Here is a 21570-nt window from a genome sequence, read left to right on the forward strand (position 1 = left end):
TGCCTTTGCCATGTATAGAGCGCTTTTCCCAAATCTGCAACCTTTTGCTTCTCTCTTTCTCTCTCGCTTCTACTTCTTCTTTTGCTTTTTGGGATATGCTGTAGCTTCTTACCCTACCAATAGAGCGGATGGAGGATTCGCGCAAATTGTGTGTGTGTGTGTGTTTTTTTTTCTTCTTCTTCTGTTTGTTTGCGATTTTCCACATTTTCCAAAAGCCAATCAAAAAAGGAATAAACAAACAACAAACGTAACCACACACACACACAGCCATACACAGTTGTATTTCTTTCTATAAAATTAACCCTCTTGCCGCTGGCCACCCCCCCCCCCCCTCCCCACGCCTCCCTGCAGTTGCTCCTGCGACCAAACCGAGCGGGAAAACAGCCGCCAACACGAGCACAGCTTCCGATTCTAAGTAGTCTAAGTATTCGATATAAATACGTTCAAGTTTATTACTCTGCGTGTGTATGTGAGTGTGTGTGTATGTGTGTGAGGAAGGGTTTCCGAGGCTGCCCAAGTTCGTCCTCGCTAGCTGCACTTTTGCCGTTTTGCCTTTTTTTTGTGGAGTTTTTGTTTTGTTTTTTTTATCCCATTCCTCAGCACCTTTTTTTTGTTTCTTTGACTCGCTGACCCAACTGTTTCACTTTCTCGCACACTCTCTCTCTCTCTCTCTCTTTCGCTCTCTGACTCTGTAGTTAAGATTTTTGCTAGCTACTGCCTCCTCCCCTCCACCCCCCCCCCCCTTCTCGATTCGTCATCCGAAAAACCTTCACTAAATAACAACAGTTTGCACCCCTTTTAACCTTCTCTTTCTCTCTTTATCTATCTCTCTCTCTCTTTCTTCCACACAAACTTCAGTGTGGTTTGATTGAGACGCCGGCCGCCCTCCGTTCGCTTTCATTCTTCCTTCCTACTTGCGCTTTCTCTCTCCTCTTTCTGCCTCTCTCTCTCTCTTGCTCTCTCTCTATCTCTCTCTCGCTACAATACAATTTAATTTTAATGGGTGCTAAATGACAAAACGCTTCCTTCGATACGTTTTATGAAAGTATGAAGAAAACATAAAAAAACGCATCTCCTTTCTCTCCCTCACCCTCTCTCTCTCGCTCTCTTTCGCTCTGCTCGCTCTTCACTTCTTTTTTTTAACAATTGTGTGTGTGTGTGTCGATTTTTTTCTTTTTATGTAATAGTTGCCCGGTTTTTTTTTTGCTTTTTTTCTTGCTTTTCTACGTGATGCTGCTCTCCCCCGCGCGCGCTCTCTCTCTCTCTGTCTCGCTCTCAATGTGTGTTTGGGTGTAGATGTGTGTGTGGGGGGTGTAATTTATTTTCTACTTGCTTCCCTCCCCTTCCTTCACCTTGCTTCTCTTCGCAATTTCCCGGGTGGGGGTGGGGGGGGGGGGGAGGGAGTGTCATATTTGGGGAGGGGTGGGGAGACGGGGGGGGTAGGTAGTTATGTGTGTTTGTTAAGCGCATCCACTCTCCCATGCTCACAACACAACCCGCGCTCTCGCTCCCTCCGCTCTGCTGCAGCTGCTGCTGGGGGGGGGGGGGGGGGTCGGGAGTCCTTTTAGTCGCCCGGATCGTGGTCAATGGGGCCCGGCGGTGGCCGACGAGGAGGAGGTGCGGGACACGGGACGGGCGCGCATATTTGGTGGCAGCGTCCAGGTGATGCTTGCCTGCGGTCATAGAGATTCCTTCGACGGCACCCAGATCGTCGGGCCGCCCTGCGACCAGATGACGTTCTTCACCTTGCTGTAGATCTCCTCGATCGTGTCGCCTTGCACAATGGCTGGAGGAGAGGAAATGAAAGCATTAGCTTGCCGGTGGCACAACGCCGCAGCGGCGGTAGAAACCTTACCGGTAAAGTATTCGCCAAACTCGTGCTCCATCTTTAGCGTCCGCTCGTAGGTTTTCTTCGCCTGCTCCTCCGTCATGCGCCGGTTCATCTCCCTGCGGGGGGGGGAAAAACAAAGAGGGTTAGCGATTGCACGGTGATCGAATCGGCTCGCTCCACCGCGGCGCCACCGAACGTACATGATCGATTCGACCGACATCGGCTTGATGAAGATGGCGATCGGGTAGAGCTGGGCGACCTGCAGGCGCTTGATCGCGTTGCCCGACACGTCCAGGATGCAGTGCTTGCCCTTCTCGGCGACCTCGCGCACCGACGCGACCGACGTGCCGTACAGGTTGTCGTTGTACTGGCCCGCCTCGATGAACAGATGGTTCTGGATGTCCTTCTCCATCTGCTCGCGGGACGCGATGAAATGGTAGTCCCGCCCGTCCACCTCGTAGTCGCGCTTCGGGCGCGTTGTATCTATAGAGTGGGGAAGAAACATAGGGCGTTACACAGCTAGCTGACACACACGCGTACACACACACACTATCGGAAGCCACTTACGCGGCACGCACGAGCCGAACTTATTCGGATACTCCGAGATCAGGTCGTCGTTGATGCGGTCCTTCAGCGGGCCCAGTATGATGACCGGGCGGGTGTAGCTGATCTGCAGGCGCTGCACCGGCTCGTACGACAGGATGTTTTCCTCCGCTGGGGTGGTAAAGAGAGAGAGAGAGAGAGAGAGAGAAAGAAAGAAACAATGCGTTAGAAATGGTGTGGGTGAAACGTGGCTTTGCTTTTGCCTGGTGGTTCGATCGCCCAAAAACGTAGCTCGAAACGGTGCTCGAAATTAACAGTCGGCCACCACAACACAGCCATACACGCACACACAGACACATAACGACATACACCGCTTTAGTGCAACGATTTTTGAAACGAACAAAACAGCAAAAGCCATCCGCACACCAAAAAGAGGCGTATCATCATGCCGGGCAGAGGTTGCAGTTCATTTAAAAAAAAAAAAAACACACAGCACAGCAACAAACAGAGAGAAGAAAAAAAGCCACAAAACGGAGAACCATGCAATAAGATGGATAACTGGAGTAAAATATTTAAAATAAAATAAAAGAAGAATATCTAAACATATAATTCAAAATAAATTTAACAAACAACGAAAAAGCACGAGAAATTGAAGCAAGAAACTGAAATGAAAATACTGTAAATCAATTTAAACTAAAAAATATACCTTTTACTGCAAGGCAAATTGAGCTAAAACGAGTACTTGAACATATTGAAGCATTTGCAGGGTTCGTCGTCTCGCTTAATCGAAGTAAATTCTATTCCAAGAAAACATTTGCTCACACTTCCAACAGACATGCACTCAAAAGCCGAAACCAAACACAATGCAAACATGCACTAAACCGGTTCACACATCCACAACGGCGGGCGATCGCGGAGCTGTAAGATGTTTCCAATTGGGTGGAAGCAGGAAGCAACAGCGCGAACCAAAAAGTGTATCGTTTTCGTAGCAACTTTTCAGCTCGACCGGACACGCTACCTGGCAAAAACCCCCAAAAGCCAATCCCTTCCCCCTCATGACGCAACGTAACATCCCTGCTGTGGTGGGACAAAACAAAACGGGAAAACTCCCACCACACTAAGAGAAGAGGAAGAAAAACTAAAAAAAGAAACGGGAATAAAAACAACGCGAAACAGGAACAAGAACAACTCGAACACTATAAGCAAGCAAAAACGATGATGGTGGTACCCTCCTGGCCTGTGACTAAAAAGCAGTCCCTTTTGCGCAAAGAGACCGTACAAGAGACGTTGCCAACCGAGGGGAGTAAGAGAGAGAGAGAGAGAGAGAGGGAGAGGGGCAGAAAAAGAGGGGTTTGAGTGGTGGGAAGGGGTATGCGAGGGGAGAAACAAACAAACAAACACAACACATGTGCGATGAATCAGCGAGATGCGCAAAAACGCCACAAGAACAACACGGATGGTGACACGGATGAGAGCAAAATGAGCGAACAAGAGCGGAAAAGTGACAGAACGGAGTAACGGCTGGAGAAGAAGAGCAGTGCAGTGGTGGTAGAAATGCAGTAAAATGAACGTGGTGAACGTGGGCGACCAGAACAATGGAAGAAAGAGGGAAGTACGAGCGGTGAAATGGAGAAAAAAAAAACAAATGGAAACTCAACTGCCGAAAAGGGAAGCAGCTCTAGAAAAGGGAAGTTGAAAAGTGAACCAAAACAACGGAAGAAGAACAACAAAACAACACAAATCGAACGGAAATGAGAGAATCAAAAAAACAACGTTATAGAGAAACGAGAGAGAGAGAGAGAGAGAGAGAGAGAGAGAGAGAGAGAGCGAGAGAGAGAGAGAGAGAGAGTGAAAGACAGCCTCATCAGGAAAAGGAAGAGACGGTCAGAAAATCTGGCCGAAAACGCGTGCCCGTTGGATGGCAGACTTACAGTCAGCATAGTTATTCTCCAGGTAGATAAGAGTTATCTGCTCCATGTCAGGTAATTCCACGCGGTAGATTATTTCACCACCACCTGGACAGGAAGAAGAGATACAGATTAAGTGTATAGAAACAGAAAGAAAGAGAGAGAGAAAGAGAAAGAGAGAGAAAGAGAGATAGAAAATGAAAGAGACAGACAGAAGCACAATTGAAAGAGGAAAGAAGAGATGAAACGCAAAGAAGAAACCGAAAAAAGAAACGAAGTAAGAGATCGGTCAAAGAAAAAAGTAAATAAAATGTTACCAAACAAGGAGTAAAAAGAGGAGCGATCAAGAGAAGACAGACAGAGAAAGAGCGAGATGAGAAAAGATACTGATGAAGAAGAAAATAACGTCAAAAAAAAACTGAAAGTGGGACCAAATCTCGTCAGCACCACCTATCAGTCAGAGATGGCCCAGGCACGGTGAAGTCGTGAGACAGTAGAAAGTATGCGACCGATAGCAGGATAGGTGAGTAACCCTGTATTCTTTCGGGAAGCGCAACTCAGGCGGCGCTCTGACAGCAAGCGAACAAGACATCAGACTCGAACGAACGTATAGAGCTGTATGGAGATGCACCGTCAGACACTCACGAACAAACAAAACCACGTCGCGAGCCTATCACTCAGTCAGTAAAATGTGACTGTCAATGTCATAAAAAAATCTGACCAAAACAAAATCCGTGTCCGTGTCACGTACTCATTTGTGATGATCAGAGCACTTTCATGAACATCAAGCTACCACGCATATGTTCATTCTACGGTAGATAGAATTAGATTCGGGATATTTGCAAGTTTGTGTACGTAGTTTGACTTTTTTTCTTCATAAAATTTCGTGTAAACTATGTATTGCTTCGACAAATAATGATTCCAAATTAATGGAACGCTTCACAATCAATTTAGTGTTGGATAAATCTGATTCAGATTCATGAATCTGAATGAATCTTTGAAATGATTCAATGAATCTGAATCCCGGTAGCAAAGATTCATGAATCTCCAAATATTCTTAAATCACCAAAGATTGATTAATCTCAAAAGACTCATGAATCTCGAAAGATTCATGAATTTCAAAACATTCATATCTCTAAGGATTCATGAATCTCATGAGATTCATACATTTTCTTCTTTTTGAAACAACAACCTACATGGTAATGTCATCCTGTACAGGCTTTCGAGACTTCTTGGCAAGTCCACGCAGCCGGATAGTTTGCCTTGCTACGGGAAGAAGGTCAATGTGCGGCTTAAAGCCACGACGGCCTTAAGATGTTGTTTAAGATGTTGGGGATGTTGTTTGGTGAGATCGCGCAACTTAACTATTTTGCATGATTTGCAAAACACATCTCTAAAGATTCATAAATCTTTCGAGAATCATAAATCCTTGGAGATTCATCAATCTTTAGAGATTCATGAACCCTTAGAGATTCATGAATGTTTGAAGAGTTGATTCGAGATTCGAATCACTCATCTCTGAAGATTCATATGAATGAATCTCATCGAAAGAGTCATGAAACCCAACACTAAATGAATTTAAAATTAAAAATTACAGGCATAAAACGTATAAAAATGTTATGTGTATGTAATGCACTGCATTTGTGTTAGATTTTTCATTATTAAATTAAGCGGTGGTTTTTATCATTGTTATTGAGAATCACTAGCAAATTGCTTGTTCAATATTTCCACTCTAGCTGGCTATTCATTTAAAAGATTAAAATCATTTTCCAGTTGAAAGTTTAGGTGTTTTGCAGTGCACCATGCACAGGTCTATAAGACATCGAACAGAGGGCAGAGCACTTCGATGGCTGCCAGACCGCCGCCTAAGTACACCAATCACCACAATCAAACCACAACCGTATTCTTATTGGAAACACTTTACATACAAAACTGAAAACACGTATTTAACAAAAAAAAATAGAACGGAAATCAATAGGAAAGCAAAAGGGTAACAGATAAACTGTACGGAGAGCTAGATTGGACGCTCAATGCATCTAGCGGAGCAGCAGCGGAAGCCAAGAAAACGATGGTGGCAAGAAAACACATCTGCAAACCCATCAAATTGGAAGGGGCATTCAAATAGTCGCCTATAAATACCGGAGAAATAATCGGAGCAAAGAAAAACCCCAACCATCGAAGAAAAACAAAACAAAACGAAATTAAAAGGAAAAATAAATAAATATTAGAACTATAAAACAACACATCACACACACACACACACGCGCACACGCAGAAGATTCGAAGCGTCTCTCGAATGGTAAGAACATAGTTAGAAACAACTGGTGAAGCGCATTGGGGGAGAGGGTGGTGAAACACAAAAGCCCGGGCGGGCGAGCGTTTCCCTATCGGACGGTACGAAGAAAAAGGCTGACAAAAAGTGATAACAAAAGCCAAAACAAACAAACAAACAAACAAAAAAACTCCAGTACAACTTACCTTCCGCGTTCGCGTCTTCTTGTGTGTAGCAAAGCATGAAAGCTGGAAATGGATCGGAGATGACGATTAGAGTATTCAGAGACGGTGTGTGGGTTTTTTTGCGATTTTGTCAGAGGAGTGTTGTTGTGTTGCCTAGAATTATTAGAGCTACCGTTTGAGTGGAGGAGGGGATGAGGGGTTAAACTCCGTTCAAAGCGCTGTCTGTACTGTTATTTGCTTTTTTGTGTGTGAGCGCGCGTACCAGGTTCGTCGCCTAACGAAAAAGTTTATAGTTCTTTGTTTCTTTTTTTTTTAAATATTTGTATGTATGTGTGCAGATTTTTAAAAGCGTGCGTACACAAGTTTTACACAAGCAGAAACTACAAGACGTTGGATCAAAACAAAAAAAAGGAACACAAATATAATAGGCTCGTAACAGAAACAATACACCACCACCAAACACTTATGACAGCTCGCTATGGGTGTGGGAGGGGGCGTTAAGGGAAACGGAGCATTGGGACGATGGATGGAGATGGGAATTGGGATCACACGTTTTTTTTTGTTTCTGTTTTGGGACATCACTTACGCTGATCGGGATCATGGTGATTGGGATCGCTCAGGTTGCCGTTGGCTGGCCGAGGCGAATCGAAAACGCACACAAACACAAACACGTGGCGCATGGGTGGTGGGAGTTGGTGGGAGCACGGCGACGGGGACGGACACGGTAGACACATGGTTTGACCGGGCGGCCACGGTAGATGGAGTTGAGCGGGAGTATGAGTATGAAGGAACACGAAGGGGAAACACATATAAAACGAAACACAGAAAAAGGGGAAAAAGAAAAGAAAAACATGTAAATAGCGACGCATGAGCTGCAGGGTGCGGTGCGGGCGAGCCTGACGGAAGTGTGACGGGGTGTGACGGCTTGCAAAGACGGGCGATGGTGTACGGTACGGCACACACATACAACTCTACAGGAAGGGTGGGGGGGGGGGGGGGGGGAGCAAAAACAAAACATCGAAACAGAAAACAAACAGCCCGTGGCAACACACAATCGTCACACAGCATCCCGGGAGCCAGGGGGATGGTGGAAGGAGGATAGTTGGTGGGGTGGTCATCAACTTACGCTCCTGGTCCGATCCGTCCTCGTTCTTGTCGTCTTTGCTCTTCATGAACGGGAACCGGCGGGAGAAGGAGAAGTTTTTCTTTTTGCGATCCAGCGTCGACACCTGTCCAAGGAAAAGGGAGAGAGAAAGAAAGGGGCACAGGCCGCCCCCGGGTCTCGATTAGTCGTCTGCTTCCTGCCCACCGCCATCCGCGTGTTGCGCCGTGCGACCGCGTGTGTCACGGGCGACATTCACCTCCTCCCCGCCCGCTGGCGATACCTTTTCCAGGTTGTTGTTGTTGTTGTTCGCGCCGGCATGCCCCTGGAACTTGACGCTGCGGTCGCGGGCCCGCTGCTTGCGCTCCCAGCGCCGCTTCGACGGCACGATGCCGATGCTTTCCTCCTCGTCCTCGCCGATCACGCGCCGCGCCTGCCACCATTCGTCGTCGGACGCGTTCGTCACGTGCAGTATGTCGCCGTGCCGGAACTGGAGGCCGCGCGTCGGCAGCCCGTCGTCCCGGTTCGGGTCGTAGTCGAACAGGGCGCTGCAAAGGGGGAGCGATTAGTGGCCTGCCACACTCGCCCACGCGGGCCAACAGCTAGCAACAATGCTTACCGGACGTAGAGCGTGCGCTTCTGGGTGGTGCGCAGCAGCGTGCCGGTACCGGCTGCGACCGCCTGCTTCAGCTCCTGGATGCGCTGCTCGAACCGGTTGTAGTCCTCCGGCCGGTACTGCACGACCAACGTGACCGTGCCGCCGGCGTTCTGTGGATTGATTTCGGGAAGGGGGGGGGAGGGGGGGGGGGAGAAACATGATAAGCACGTGGAACAGAAAGAAGGAGGATGCTTGAGAGCTTACCTTCAGTGCCTGGGCGGCATCCTCGTGCGACGCATTCGCCAGGCTAATGCCATTGACGGACAGCAGCTGGTCGCCACGCTTTAGCTCGCCGCCGAGATCGGCCGCACCACCAGCCAGCACGTACGACACAAAGATTCCCTGTCGAAGGAGAGAAGGATAAGCAGAGAGAGAGAAAGAGAGAGAGAGAGAGAGAGAGAGAGAGAGAGAGAAAGAGAGAGAGAATTAATTGAAAGGCGATTGAGTAGAAAGCACACAAGCACTCGGACGGACAACCTTTCTCCCACATTTTTTGTTTTTAATTGATAATTCCAACACAACTTCCAACCAACGTCACGGAAATATCATTAGCATCTTCGTGAAAACTCAATCATTAGCTTCAGCTCAAAGCGTCGGAGGATCATAAACAATTCAAATATAAAGTGTGAAAATCTCTCCAAACTGTATCACGACCTATCCCTGTGCCCTGCACCATGGCAACGCTGGCTGTAGTTTTAGGGTGCCTAAATACACAACAAGATGTTCAAGGGCATTGAGTGTAGTGTTGGCTAAACCTGATTCGGAGTCATGAATCTGAGTGAATCTTTGAAGTGATTCAGTGAATCGGAACCTCGATTGGCAAGATTCGGCTTCTTATTATTCTTCTTCTTGACGTAACAACCTTGGGATGCCAGCCTATACACGCCTATACACGAGACTCTTTGACAAGTACCACCGCAGCCGGATCGTTTGTCTTGCTGCATCCCTTGAAGGCATGAACCCACGACGAGCATATTGTTAAGTCGTGCAAGTTATCCACTGTACTAGTGATGGGTAAAGTTAGCAAAAATCCGGAGTCGACTCCGATCCGACTCCGATAAATTCGGATTCGACTCCGGAAGGCAGACCCGCCCTGCATTATCCGGAGTCGTTCGGAGTCGTTCGGAGTCGAGCGGAGTCGTCCGGAGTTGCTCAGAGCTCCCCGGAGTCATTCGGAGTTGGAGTCGTCCGGAATCGGCCTTCGAAACAAAGGCCTATATACGAAGTGCCTCCGGACGACTCCGACTTCGAACGACTCCGAACGACTCCAAACTGCTCCGGATGTTGTAGTTCCATTTTGCTGGAGTCAGAGTCGGATCGGAGTCGTGGGTGCGCTCTGGAGAGGAGAGTACATCACTACACTGTACCATGGGACCGTGTAAATTCAATTTTTTGAAAATCATACATTTCTAAATATTCGTGAATCCCTGGAGAGTGATGATTCCTTTAGGATTGATGAATCTCTTGAGTTTCATAAATTCTTGGAGATTTATGAACCTTTAGAGATTTTTGGAGATTTATGGATATTTGGATATTCGATTCGAGATTCGATTCACTCATCGCTGAAGATTCATGTGATTCAATTCTAATTGAGTGGCATGAAAGAGCGGTCCCCATATATCGCAATAAATGGCTCCTTTGTCCGAAGAAATGGTCCGCACAAGTCAGCTCTTTTTTTCTAAGACAGCAAATGACAACAATAAAGCGTTTGGGAGTTGAATGACAGCATTGGATGAGCGTGTAGCAGGCCTTAGTGCAATTCTTATAAACTTCCGTTGTATTGCATCTATTGTGTTAATCATCGTAGTGCTATTCGCGAAACAAAGACATCACCCACCAGCGCACAAGACAAGAAAACAACGACATAAGACTTAAGACATGACGACATTATCGGAATTGTCGAAAGATAAAACCTAGCATCTTGTATGCATTGTTAACTGTGTTGTCAAAACGTAATCTGAAATTTTAACTAGAGTACAGTGTAGCACCTAGATCACAAACTTCCTGATGACGATCTAAGGCACTGCCAGACAACGAATAATTATACTTGATCGTTTTTTTAAGTGTATGAAATGATATATTAAAAAATATCAGGGCTAGCTCTAGATCCTTTTTAGACACCAAGTACCAAACACGAAGTATGAAGGCTCTTTGTCCGTGGGGCCTCTATTGGGACAAAAGTTCTCGATGAGACTACTGTACACACTGTTGGAATTACTAGAATTACCATCCACGGGGCCCCCCGCGGCCGCTCAGTCCACGTACCGTTAAATCCGCCCCTGCTTTATAGTGCCGGAGCATCTAAATGACCGAAAAAATGCACTGTAATTGTCCATACAAATAGCGCTGTTCTACGGGCTGATAAACCATTTTCTAAACCAGCATTATTGTGGAAGGTTCAATGCATCATGCACCACAATCATTAAGCTTTACGAAGAAGATCTAAGGCACAGGGAAACGGTGTAGCATCCAACACACAGCAATCCATACATTGCCACAATCCATCCCAAATGACGCACTTATACTAATAAGATAGGAAGATAGGCAACGGTGGTGCATTTTTTTTTCATTGAATTTACTAGCAGCATCAAATTATCTCTTTAAATTTTGGCGATCCTTGTGATTGACTAAACACAAAGAGAAGAGAACGATTGACGTTCTTTTTCGAATCGAATCGCGCATCTGGCAGGTTCGGAAAAGCAACACGCATCACTAGTATTAACGTGCCAAACTTGACTAGCTCAGAAGGGTAGATAAGCTTAACAGTATGTCCGATACAGATCTAGATATCTAAGATCTAAGATGTGTCAGATACTGTAGGCCTAACAGATAGGCCTACAGTAGGTGTGTAATTTTTCAAATTAAAGACGCGCCTTACAATCTGACACATCATGACCCTTATTAAAAAAAATGTCATTAGTCCCAAGCGATCGTTACTTTCGAGTAGGATGAACTAGCGTTTCCCTAAAACCCGTCGCTACATCTGACCCGTACCTGTCCATCCTCGCCGCCGACGATGTTGAAACCAAGCCCGGACGCTCCCTTGCGAATGACGATCGTGCGCGGCACCCTAAAACGCAAAGAAAGAGGAAGCAAATTCAGTACCGAAGCTGGCGAACCACACATGGCGCTCTCTGCCCGCCTCCGCTTACCGCGTAATGTCCTCGCTGCTGACGGCGCGCGGCGTCCCGATCGGCATGCCCGTCTCCAGCACGTTCGACGACGCGTACCGGGACGAGCTGTTCTCCAGCCCGAACGCCGGCGAATGGGAGCGGGCCGTCGACGCCACCATCTCGGTATCGCCTCCGCCGGCCTCGCCACCGCCGCCACCAGCATCCGGTGACGCATGGTCGACCATGCTGACGCCGACACTGTTCATCGCGTTCGTCGACAGCGAGTTCAGGTTGCTGATCGAGTTGGCGAGCGCCTGCAGTATGTTCGTCTTCTGCACGATCAGCGTCGCCCGGTTGGTGATCGCCTTGAGCGTCGCGACCGCCTCCTCGTGCACCACGTTCTCGAGATTGCGCTCTCCGCCGTCGGGCGTCCGGACCGCGATCAGCTTGTCGCCGACCGCGAGCCGCCCGTCGATGTGGGCCGCCCCGCCCTCCATGATCTTCGTCACGTAAATGCCGTTGTCGCCCGGGATGTGCTGGTTGCCGATGCCGCCCGCAATCGAGAAGCCGAGCCCCTTGCTGCCCTTCAGCAGCTCGATCTCCTCCAGCTTCGGGGCCTGGGCCGGTGGCCGCTTGCGCCGGATGTGCTGTGGAAGAGTGTGTGTGTGTGTGTGTTATTAAGTGTATGTTTTTTTTTTTTTTTTTTGGTGAGAACAGCCCCGCCACTTACCAGCGTTACACGATCGCCCGCCTGCTTGAGCGCATCGACCGCTTCGCCGTGCGTAACGTTCACCACGCGCACCTCGTTCACCGCCACGATGCAGTCGTTCACCTGCAGCCGGCCGTCGACGTGGGCCGCACCGCCCGGTATCACCTTGGTGATGTAGATCGACGCATCGAGATTGATGTGCGGGTTGTCGGTGCCGCCCGCGATCGAGAAGCCGAGCCCGGTCGAGCCACGGATCAGCGTGATCTCGTCGTACTCCCACGGTGAATCGCCATTCAGCTGCAGGAAAGGAAGAAAGAAAAAAAAACAGCGTGCCCGGACGGGGAGAAACGGTGCGTTAGTGAGGTGTTGTGGATGTAACCAGTGGCGTAACGCTTGCGTAACGCTCAGCTTTTTGCAGCAAAGCGACCTGTTGTAAACGAACGAGCTTACCTGTTTGGTGTCATTTGCATTCGATGTGGGAACCTGGGTTGCGAGAATGAGCGCACACAAACACACACACACACACACGGAAAAGAAGAAGAAGAAGAAAAAACATTCGTCAGTTCAAGCTGGTGCGGGATGATGCACGGCGGCAAGTGTTAGGGTAGGTTATTTGTAATCCCTTCGCTCGGTGTTAGTTTGTTTTAGTTTGCCGCAAAACCAATTTGTCCCTATCTTAAGATTGCATACATGCAGGCGTTTGTTTTCTGATTGAGTAACGTAAGGCCCCTAAATGTATGCAACCCGTGGGACAAAAGTAGTTTTTAAGCATTCTGGTCGCAGGACATTACTCGAACGCTCGTGGGGAGTTAAATAAAACGGTTTTTTTAAGGGAGATTAAAAGATAATCAATAAATTTGTCATGTGTTTCTGTCGTAGAGAATAATTTTCTATTGAAAATTATTTTTGATAGGCAGTGGGGATCGTTTTTTTTTTAGTAAAATTTTTAAATTGTTACAACACTAACACGCCAAGCAACTTGTGAATGAAACTGATAAACGTTAACACACACACACACACATATATATATATGTATAGAAACAACAGCAAACTACAACGAATTACAAAACTACTTGCGCTAGCAACTACTGTGTACTATACCGTGTCCAGGCTGAACAAGGAGGAAACCTTCTTGAGGAATCCCCCACCACCTGCGCCTCCGCCGCCGTCCTGCTGACGTTTCTTTTTCCTTGTGGTCATACTTTTTTTGTTTCTTTGTTTTGTCCTTTGATTATTTACTTCCTCTTACTCAATCTCTCTCTCTCTCTGCCTTTCTTTTCTTTTTTTTATTATCTTGTTTGTGTTATTGTTATGTTTGTTTCTCTCAGTCACTTATGTTTTTTTTTTTTTTGGATTCAGTTTGCTTTTTTCTTGTGAGTTTGTTGAATATGTTGGTGTAATGTTGTCTTCTTCTTCTGTTTTCTTCTTTGTTTTATATTTTCTACTATTACACCAATCGACTAGTGCCGGTCGTCCCCCACCGCGAGCAGTCTTTCACACACGTTAGCAACACATTTAAAGGGTAGAATAAATAAATAGCCGCCACTTAGAAAGGAGGTGCGGAAAATGCTACTCCTTCACGTTTGCCGTAAAGCTACGAGGACTTTTTTTTATAATATGCTTTGAGGAGAAAGTCGACAAATACAAAAACTTAGTTTTGTACGCTTGATTTTGTTTTTTTTTTTTTTTAATATTCAACAACTTTATTTCACTTCATCGTTTTGCACTGTACGCGCATACTCTTTTGCACAAACACATACACACTCACACAAGTAACATATAAATAAACTCACACACACACACCTAGATTTTGTGAACAAAAAAAAACAATATAAAGTGAATTGTGATTTTTTTTTTTCGTTTCAGCTTTTCACACTATAACAGCACAAACAATTTTTAAACGGGATTTTTCTATTATCCATCAGCGCATCATACTTAAGAGAATTGTTTGTGTGTGGGCGCTGGCGGAAACCTATTGCTCGATAATAACAATAGACAATTTCAGGAAGAAAAAAACGGAAGGAAAGTAGAAGGGGCTTTTGTATTATCTTCTTTCGACGGAACTAAACAAAAAGCATCTCTTCATTACGCCCCTGCCTTCCGCCCATCCATTCCCCCGTGTTATCGGTATTGAAGGGTAAGGAGGATTCCTTTCCTTTCTCCTTGAGTGACGTGCTTTATCCCATAAGCGAACGAACATCGGATAGTCGATGTTCCTCTCTCTCTCTCTCTTTCTGGTTCTCTATCGCCTTTCTATGGTTAGGATTACGCTGCCTCGCGCTGGAGGACGATTGAAGGACAGCGAGCGAGCGCCGAATGCAAAAAAAAGCAAAAAGCAAAAGGAACGGAAAAAATTAAAATAAAAGCCTGCTGGCGAGAGCTAGTGGTGGAAAGAACGGCTCCTTGAAAACGCTTTGCTTTTCGAGCGCGTGAAAAATAAAACAGAGATACTTCAAATCGCACACACACACACATAAAACAACCCGTTCAAAGCACCATCAAGTGTGCTTTCCATCCATTTGCGCTTCGCTTCTGACGTCTGACGTCGGGCGTAATGAAAAAAACATCGTCGCTTATCTACTCTGCTGCACAAGGACACGGGAATTTTCCTTCGGCTCTTCCCGCTTTATATCCTCCTCATTTTTTTTTTGTTTCTATCCCTAACAAGCTCGACCGCGGGTACATTTAACTATTCGCTCAAACGATAGTAACCTAAAAATGTGCAAAAGATGTTGGGAAATAACAGCAATAAAAGGTAGTAGCGTTGGCGAGTGTGGGAGAGTAGCCGGGGTGTAAAGAAAATAATTGCAACGAGTCGCACAGATAACAACGTAAGGGCCGAGATAGAAAGAAAAAAAAAGAAAAAAGAGAGAGAGAGAGAGAGAGAAATTTAAATTAAATTTTGGCGATACACAATCGGGGTGGTGGTTGTGGGTTTGATGGACATATGGGCAACAACAACGATGGTTAAAACACCACCGGCAGCCAGGCAGAGGGGGATTTTGGGGCCAAACCGAAAACAAAAGAAATTTGTCGCACCGAATTGCGCAACCCATCGAGAGAGAGAGAGGATGGGGGGGGGCACAGCAGGCAGCTGGGGCAGAGGGACAAAACGTCAGCAGCAACAGTAAAAGGAAAACAGCAAAACAGCACGCACGCACGCAGTCACACACACACACACACACGCCAGAAAAACAAATGCACAATCCATTTGAGTTTGGGAGAGGGTAGGGCAGGGAGAGGGGGATTAAGGATGTTTAGAGAGGGGGGAGGGGGCGGATGAGGTGATGATGTAGGGCTTGTAATTAAACTGTTTCAGGCTCAAGTCGGTTGTAAATGGTTAAATTTCGGTCAACAAACACAAACCAACAGGGAACAACACATCGCCAAGGTCAAATGAGGCCAAGAGGCGGAGAAAAACGATCGGGGCAAAAAAAACCGACATCAGATTGTTTGTGCTTATTGTTAGGCTATAAATTGCAAGAAAAAAAAATTCGTTACGTAATTCATGGACGAGGTGCATTCCCGCATTTCATTGTATTGCGCGCATGAGATGTAATATGGAAAAAGGGAGGCTGTCTGGAATTAAAAAAAAAAAATACCTTTTTCCCTTGTTACGTTATTCATGGATGTCCCCTTTGTGAGGCCCAACTCGTGCTTTTGGGGTTGATTTAGTACTGCTTGTTTGTTTTGCAGGCCAGTCAAAAGATTCGCAAATCGATTTCTGTAATCAAATTAGCTTTTTCTTCTTCTTCTTTCTTTCCCTCTCTCTCTTCCCCTCTCTCTCTCTCTCTCTCTTGCAGAAACACGTGTTTACCGCCCTTTAGATGAAGCTGCGAGACAATTTTGCTTCCGCTCGAACTTGATAACCCCCCAGCGCGAGACAGCCAAACGGGTTAAAATGGAACCGTCGCGAATGATTTTAATCGGCGTCATTTCTGATTCAATGCTATGGCCCCATTCCTCCCCCATCCCTTCTCCCTCCCCGTGATTGAGATGCTGGTTCCGTGTGCACACAACACAGAAATGTGCACACGGGGAGAAGAATGTTGCCACCACAAACACGCGCATAGGCAGAAACAAAAGTTGCATTCAATATGCAAACCGTGTCACCCTATATCTATCATCCCGATACGCCACAGACACACACACACACACACACACACAGATCGCATCGCTCCGTAACTCCTAAACAAAACCGAGACAATGGTAGCGGGCATCGGTATGCGTTCGATTAATCTCGACAGATTCGCATTTTTTTCGCTGTTTTGGTTTCACTCCCCGCCGCAGTTGCTTCCACGTCACGTTGACTGGGAGTTCCTGCAAGGCACGGCGAGACCACTTATCGGGACGCGAGTCAGCGGGCGTGAAACATAATCGCAAACCGCGGCAGAAGGAGCCGCGTGAGTCATCTCACCAGCCCGTGGCGTTCGCTTCTTTCGACACCTCGGCCCCCGGCGGTTGAGTCACACACCCGCGCATCTATTAAATTCTGTGCGTGCCGAGCGGCAAGATGTTGCTAAAAATAATATCCCATATGAGCAACGTTTTTAATGCTAGAAGCAAAAAAAAAAGAACCATTGCATTCGCTTTGCGGGGTTTCGCTTTTGCTTCGAGCAACAAAATTGTGTTGCTGTACGTGCACAAAATCCCAATCCCCGACACGACTCAGATACCGTTCCATACCAATCATTTTGTTTGCCTTGTTTGACGTTGTTTGCGTCTGGATTGCAAGAGTTAGAATGCGCTGATTACTGGATAATTGCAGTACCATCCTTTAAAGCAGAAGATTAAAGAAGAAAAATATAGCAATTTATGATTCTTTATCATCTGTTTTACCTCTCAAAAGTATAACAGTGACATGCTTTAGAGATACAAGCACAATTGTGGAACAAAATATTAGTTGTACTTTGAATTGTTCATGCCTTACGATACCCGGTGTAGCATTTTACCCGCTCCTAACCGAACAATAACGTACGGCTGCCGTTATCCCTCACTGCAAATGCGCGACTCCTCTTCACCACTGCGAAGCAATGGGTTCAATTCTCGAACTCCCTCTCGCTCTCTCTATGCCGAGGAAGAATTTCCGAAGCTTTTTTGCTGATAAATACGCTTGAAACAATAAAAACTAAAACACTTGTGCGACTTTGTTAGTTCGAGAAACTAAATTTAGATGCCTCTTTGTAATCGAATCAGTTACACACCGGTTTGCCCCTTTTCTGCAATAACCTTGGAATGCTGCTTAAAGGTTTCGATTTACATTCGCGAGTCTGTATGTGTGTGTGTATGTGTGTTTGTTCTGCTTTTTTTTTTGCTCCAATGTCCGTCGACAAGGTCGAGAATCGGATTTTGCACGGGTTGATTGATTTGTTTGATAGAACTTGGCCGGTTGATCGTTGATTCGGTTGATTACGTTGTACAAGCTTCACATAAACACACACACACACACACACACGCAAGAGGATTGATAGAGTATAGAGGCAAAACACGATAACACACGACTTGTTTAGGGATAAAATCTCTAGGAAAAAGCTAAAAGCTTTAGCGTCTTGTTTTCCACTCCGCTTTCTCTCTCTCTCTCTCTCTCTCTCTCTGTCTCTACAAACACTGCCCTTGACACGCTTCCAGCACGACCATGGTTGCATGGTTTTGTAGACGACAGAGCATTGCAAATAGAGGAAAGAAACCAAAAAAAAAAAACGGATCGATCCTTTCGTATCGGGATGGGGGAACCGTTTTAAGAAGATTGATTAAATTGAATGAGCTTGGGATGTGATGCGCTGCAAGGATCAAGGGGTGACAGCCCGCTTCTTCTTTCAAGGGTGATCCACTAGGTTTGATTTTTTTTTCCACCCAGGGGGAGGGGTTGGCTTATGCGTAAGTGAAGTGCACAACACGGAGCATGCTTTGTTGTTCGCTACTGCCTTTGAGAAGGCGGTCCTCGGTGGATCAAAAGCGAGAAGAAACCTTGTAACTTTTTCCTTGATCCTTATCGATCAATACTGGGGAACTGGAAACAATCCTTCTTGATGGGTTTGTGTCTTCACTTATTAGGATGATATTGGATAGACTACAGAATAATATCTTCTTCTTCTTCTTCTTCTTCTTTTTGTTCTACCGCTATCTGTTGATATTATCTTATCTGAATCCCAATGAAGAAGTGCTGCGCAAGCGTAATAAGAGACTCGGAGAGGCCCCAGACGAGAACTGCTTCCATGACGGGCGTGTCGATGGGTCGCGTACGACTTACCGATTGTACTACCGGGACTGGGCCCAGCCTAGAGCGCTTAGTGTCTAATAAAAAGGACACTGCGGTTGGGAATTAAGCGTTGCCCCATCAAAAGCCTTATGCACAGTGTTTTTTTTTTTGTTTCGCTGAATACACTTCGTCCGACTAATAGCGTTACCCAGGGACGGTAGGACATACATCAATGATGACGTCATAGTTGCGTCGATCTTTCAAACCCGCTTTTGCTCTAGAAAATGTGTCACATTCGCGGGCTCAAGTTACACTGTCCCCGGTACTTGGATTATGTGTTCAATCCCTGACTCATTCACGACTCAATCGAGTGTCCCAGCAAAAGATAATGTTTGATAATATATCCACAACAACAACAATAACAACGAAGTGTTAATTTCGCTCTCACTGCAATGAAGAAAAAGTACAATCGTGTTTGTGCTCTTTTTCATAGTAAAAGTGTCTAATATAATAAAAAAATAAATATGACGTTTGCCGCTGCTGACGCACCTAGTTTGACAGTGCCTGGATGCAGTGCCAAAACAAATAAGCTAAAAAAAAAACGGTGACAACAAGGCATTTTGCCGTCTTCGTTTAAGAGCATTATCTCGTACGAACTGAAATTTCACTGATTGAATCCGTTTTTTTTTTATCAGAATATGAATGAACTCAGCACGAGAACTTGCCATGCTGCCGGAGAGCTACCAGTCCAGGCAGGATGTCACAGTCTATTCTTGACTTTTATGCCGACCTTTCTCTCTAGCCAAAACAAACCCGGCTTTGATCTGACCGTTTGATGAAGCGAAACAAAAAACTAGCGTTGGTCTTAGAACTTTGAAATAATTGCAACAGCAAACATCAAAAGGCATTGCTAAATGTTTTCTATTGTGATTGCCACACTTGCCAGCCACGTTTGGCGTGTCTCGGAAACCATTTCCGGCCACCGAGTCTAGCCGAGGGCTTGGCATTCTGTCCCTCTAAAAAAAAAAAAAGGGCGTACGGATGGGTTTGGGATCGCGAGAGGTTAGAAAGATAAAGCCGGAACGCATGTGTCGACACGCACACGCACACTCATGCACCTTTCAGCTATGCACCCCACTCCCAACGGTAAGTGGTCGTCTTCGAGGGGGTGGAGGGGGGAGCTAAGCAGTGTGCTGGCCAGCAATGTACGCGGAAAGCCGCACGACAGTTGTGTGTTGTGGCACGTTGCACACCTCACTCTGTTTTCCCCATAGATACACACACACATATACACACAACGAAACCTTCACCGTGTGTCCATGAATGACGCTCGATTCGGGGTGTCAGTACCCCCCCCCCCCTCCCCTGCCGCTTCCATTGTTTAAATGCTTTTGTGTTTAAACCCGCTCCCGCCGCAGCCAAATTTCCAACGCATCGACCGAGAAAAGCGACCTCTTCTCCATCTCCCCCCCCCCCTCATCTCCATTTTCACCATCCCACTGAAGAAGGTTGAATGAAGAAACCCGGGGACCCCGTTCTGCGGTGGAATTGAACGGTAACGGCGGCGAGAGAGACAGAGAGAGAGAGAATGAAAGTGACGCTCGCGCTCTAGCACTGTCTTTTCTGCCCCGCATTCCACGGCATTCACCGTGGTGTGTGTGTGTGTATACACGGTGGTGTAACCAAAAACCGTTCGAGTGACTTCTTCACACACACACATACACATACACTCATGGCGATGCGCACACAACTGTACCCATTGCAACGTTTGATGACGCATTCCTTTCCAGCCAGATGCGTGCCATATGTGTGACTGTGCGTTTTCGAGCAGTTTTTTTTGTTGTTGCTATTATTGTGCGTACGTTTTTCTCCACTCCGCGTGTGTGTGTGTGCGTGTATTTCCCATTGCTTTTCTTTTCAAGCTACATACAGCAAGGCAAGGTTTTTTGGCAAGAAAAGGCAAGAGCAGAGCAGCGGGCGCGCTTGCGCCGACACTCATTTTTGGTGACTTAATATTTTTGTCACCAATTTCGGCTTAATTTTACCACGAACCCCTCACCCACACAGCATCATAGTGAGGGAATGTTTGCAACAAAAAAAAGAGAGGCCGAAATGCAGGCTTCAAAATGCTCGGTCTAATTTTCAGTGGCAGCAAAAGAAAAACGATTCGCCGCAAACCGGGACCTGCCACTGCCACTGTGTCCGTTTTATAAAGAAAAAACGCCCAATTTTGGTCGGTTTGGCCCCTTCACGAGCTGCTCGAATGCCGCACGCCACAGCTGCTCGAATATGCACAGGCGCGCGCCGCCTGGGCTCGGGAGAACTCACCCGAGGCAAATTTCTTCCCACCGTCATCATCATCATCATCATCATCGTCATTCCCTTTCACGAAACGGGACCCGCGTGCAGCTGTGTGAGTGTGCAACGCAGTCGCACAGCCTATCTGTGCGTGTGTGTGTGTGCGCACGGGTTAGAAAGGCGAGAAACAAGAGAAAGAATGCGCTGGAATGGCGGTGCAAACAACGGGGCCCTTTTCTAAAAGGGTCGCAAGCACGAGTCAGAAAAAAATATGTTTGCACACACACACACACACACACGCACACGCACGCCGTTTCAGTTGATAATGGTGGTGTGACAGTACAGACACTGTGCACGCGCTGTTGCCTGCTGTTGCTGCTGCTGTTGTTGTTGTTGTTGTGGACGAATTTTCTTTCGTAACTTGCTTTTGCTTGGTTGCTGGACTGTTGTATTGGTGGGGAGTTGATTTGTGGTTGTGTGTGAGGGCGCGCGCGCGCGCGCCCGCGACAGTTTCAATTCTTTTTTTTTTTGGTTGCGGCTGCTTCCTCCTCTTCCTCTTCTTTCGCTTTTTGCGGCTTTGCTTGGGAGGAGACCCTTTGGCCTGTTTGCTTTGCCCACACCTTTTCCTCCCATACCGACACACACCAGCGAGCACACACACACACGCACACACTCATACACACGCCCCGGAAAGTCGGGATGCATTATTGCTCTCTCGCTCTCTCTCTCTCTCTTCGCCGCTTTCTTCCTTCT

General features: G+C 46.7%; 1 protein-coding gene across 10 annotated transcripts in view; it reads right to left on the reverse strand.

Annotated features, from left to right (window-relative positions):
* Window positions 1-567: 567 nt before the first annotated feature.
* The window catches only part of LOC1272003 (disks large 1 tumor suppressor protein), a 48151-nt gene continuing 27148 nt past the window's right edge, over window positions 568-21570 (reverse strand). For 2 of the 10 annotated variants that reach the window (XM_061645691.1, XM_061645719.1), the window contains 13 exons: window positions 12771-12803; window positions 12342-12617; window positions 11651-12258; window positions 11493-11568; window positions 8703-8840; window positions 8460-8608; window positions 8100-8388; window positions 7865-7967; window positions 6760-6801; window positions 2399-2545; window positions 2032-2314; window positions 1856-1947; window positions 568-1786 (listed from right to left, as the gene is read on the reverse strand). In XM_061645691.1, coding sequence (XP_061501675.1) covers window positions 1680-1786; window positions 1856-1947; window positions 2032-2314; window positions 2399-2545; window positions 6760-6801; window positions 7865-7967; window positions 8100-8388; window positions 8460-8608; window positions 8703-8840; window positions 11493-11568; window positions 11651-12258; window positions 12342-12617; window positions 12771-12803 — 2343 coding nt within the window. In that variant the 3' untranslated portion in view covers window positions 568-1679. Of the gene's footprint in view, window positions 1787-1855; window positions 1948-2031; window positions 2315-2398; window positions 2546-4305; window positions 4390-6759; window positions 6802-7324; window positions 7370-7864; window positions 7968-8099; window positions 8389-8459; window positions 8609-8702; window positions 8841-11492; window positions 11569-11650; window positions 12259-12341; window positions 12618-12770; window positions 12804-13421; window positions 14124-21570 lie in introns of all 10 variants that reach the window. The other 8 variants (XM_061645650.1, XM_061645660.1, XM_061645669.1 and 5 more) reach the window with 8 other exon arrangements.

The sequence above is a fragment of the Anopheles gambiae genome, chromosome X, assembly GCF_943734735.2.
Source record: "Anopheles gambiae chromosome X, idAnoGambNW_F1_1, whole genome shotgun sequence".
NCBI classification, from domain to species: domain Eukaryota; kingdom Metazoa; phylum Arthropoda; class Insecta; order Diptera; family Culicidae; genus Anopheles; species Anopheles gambiae.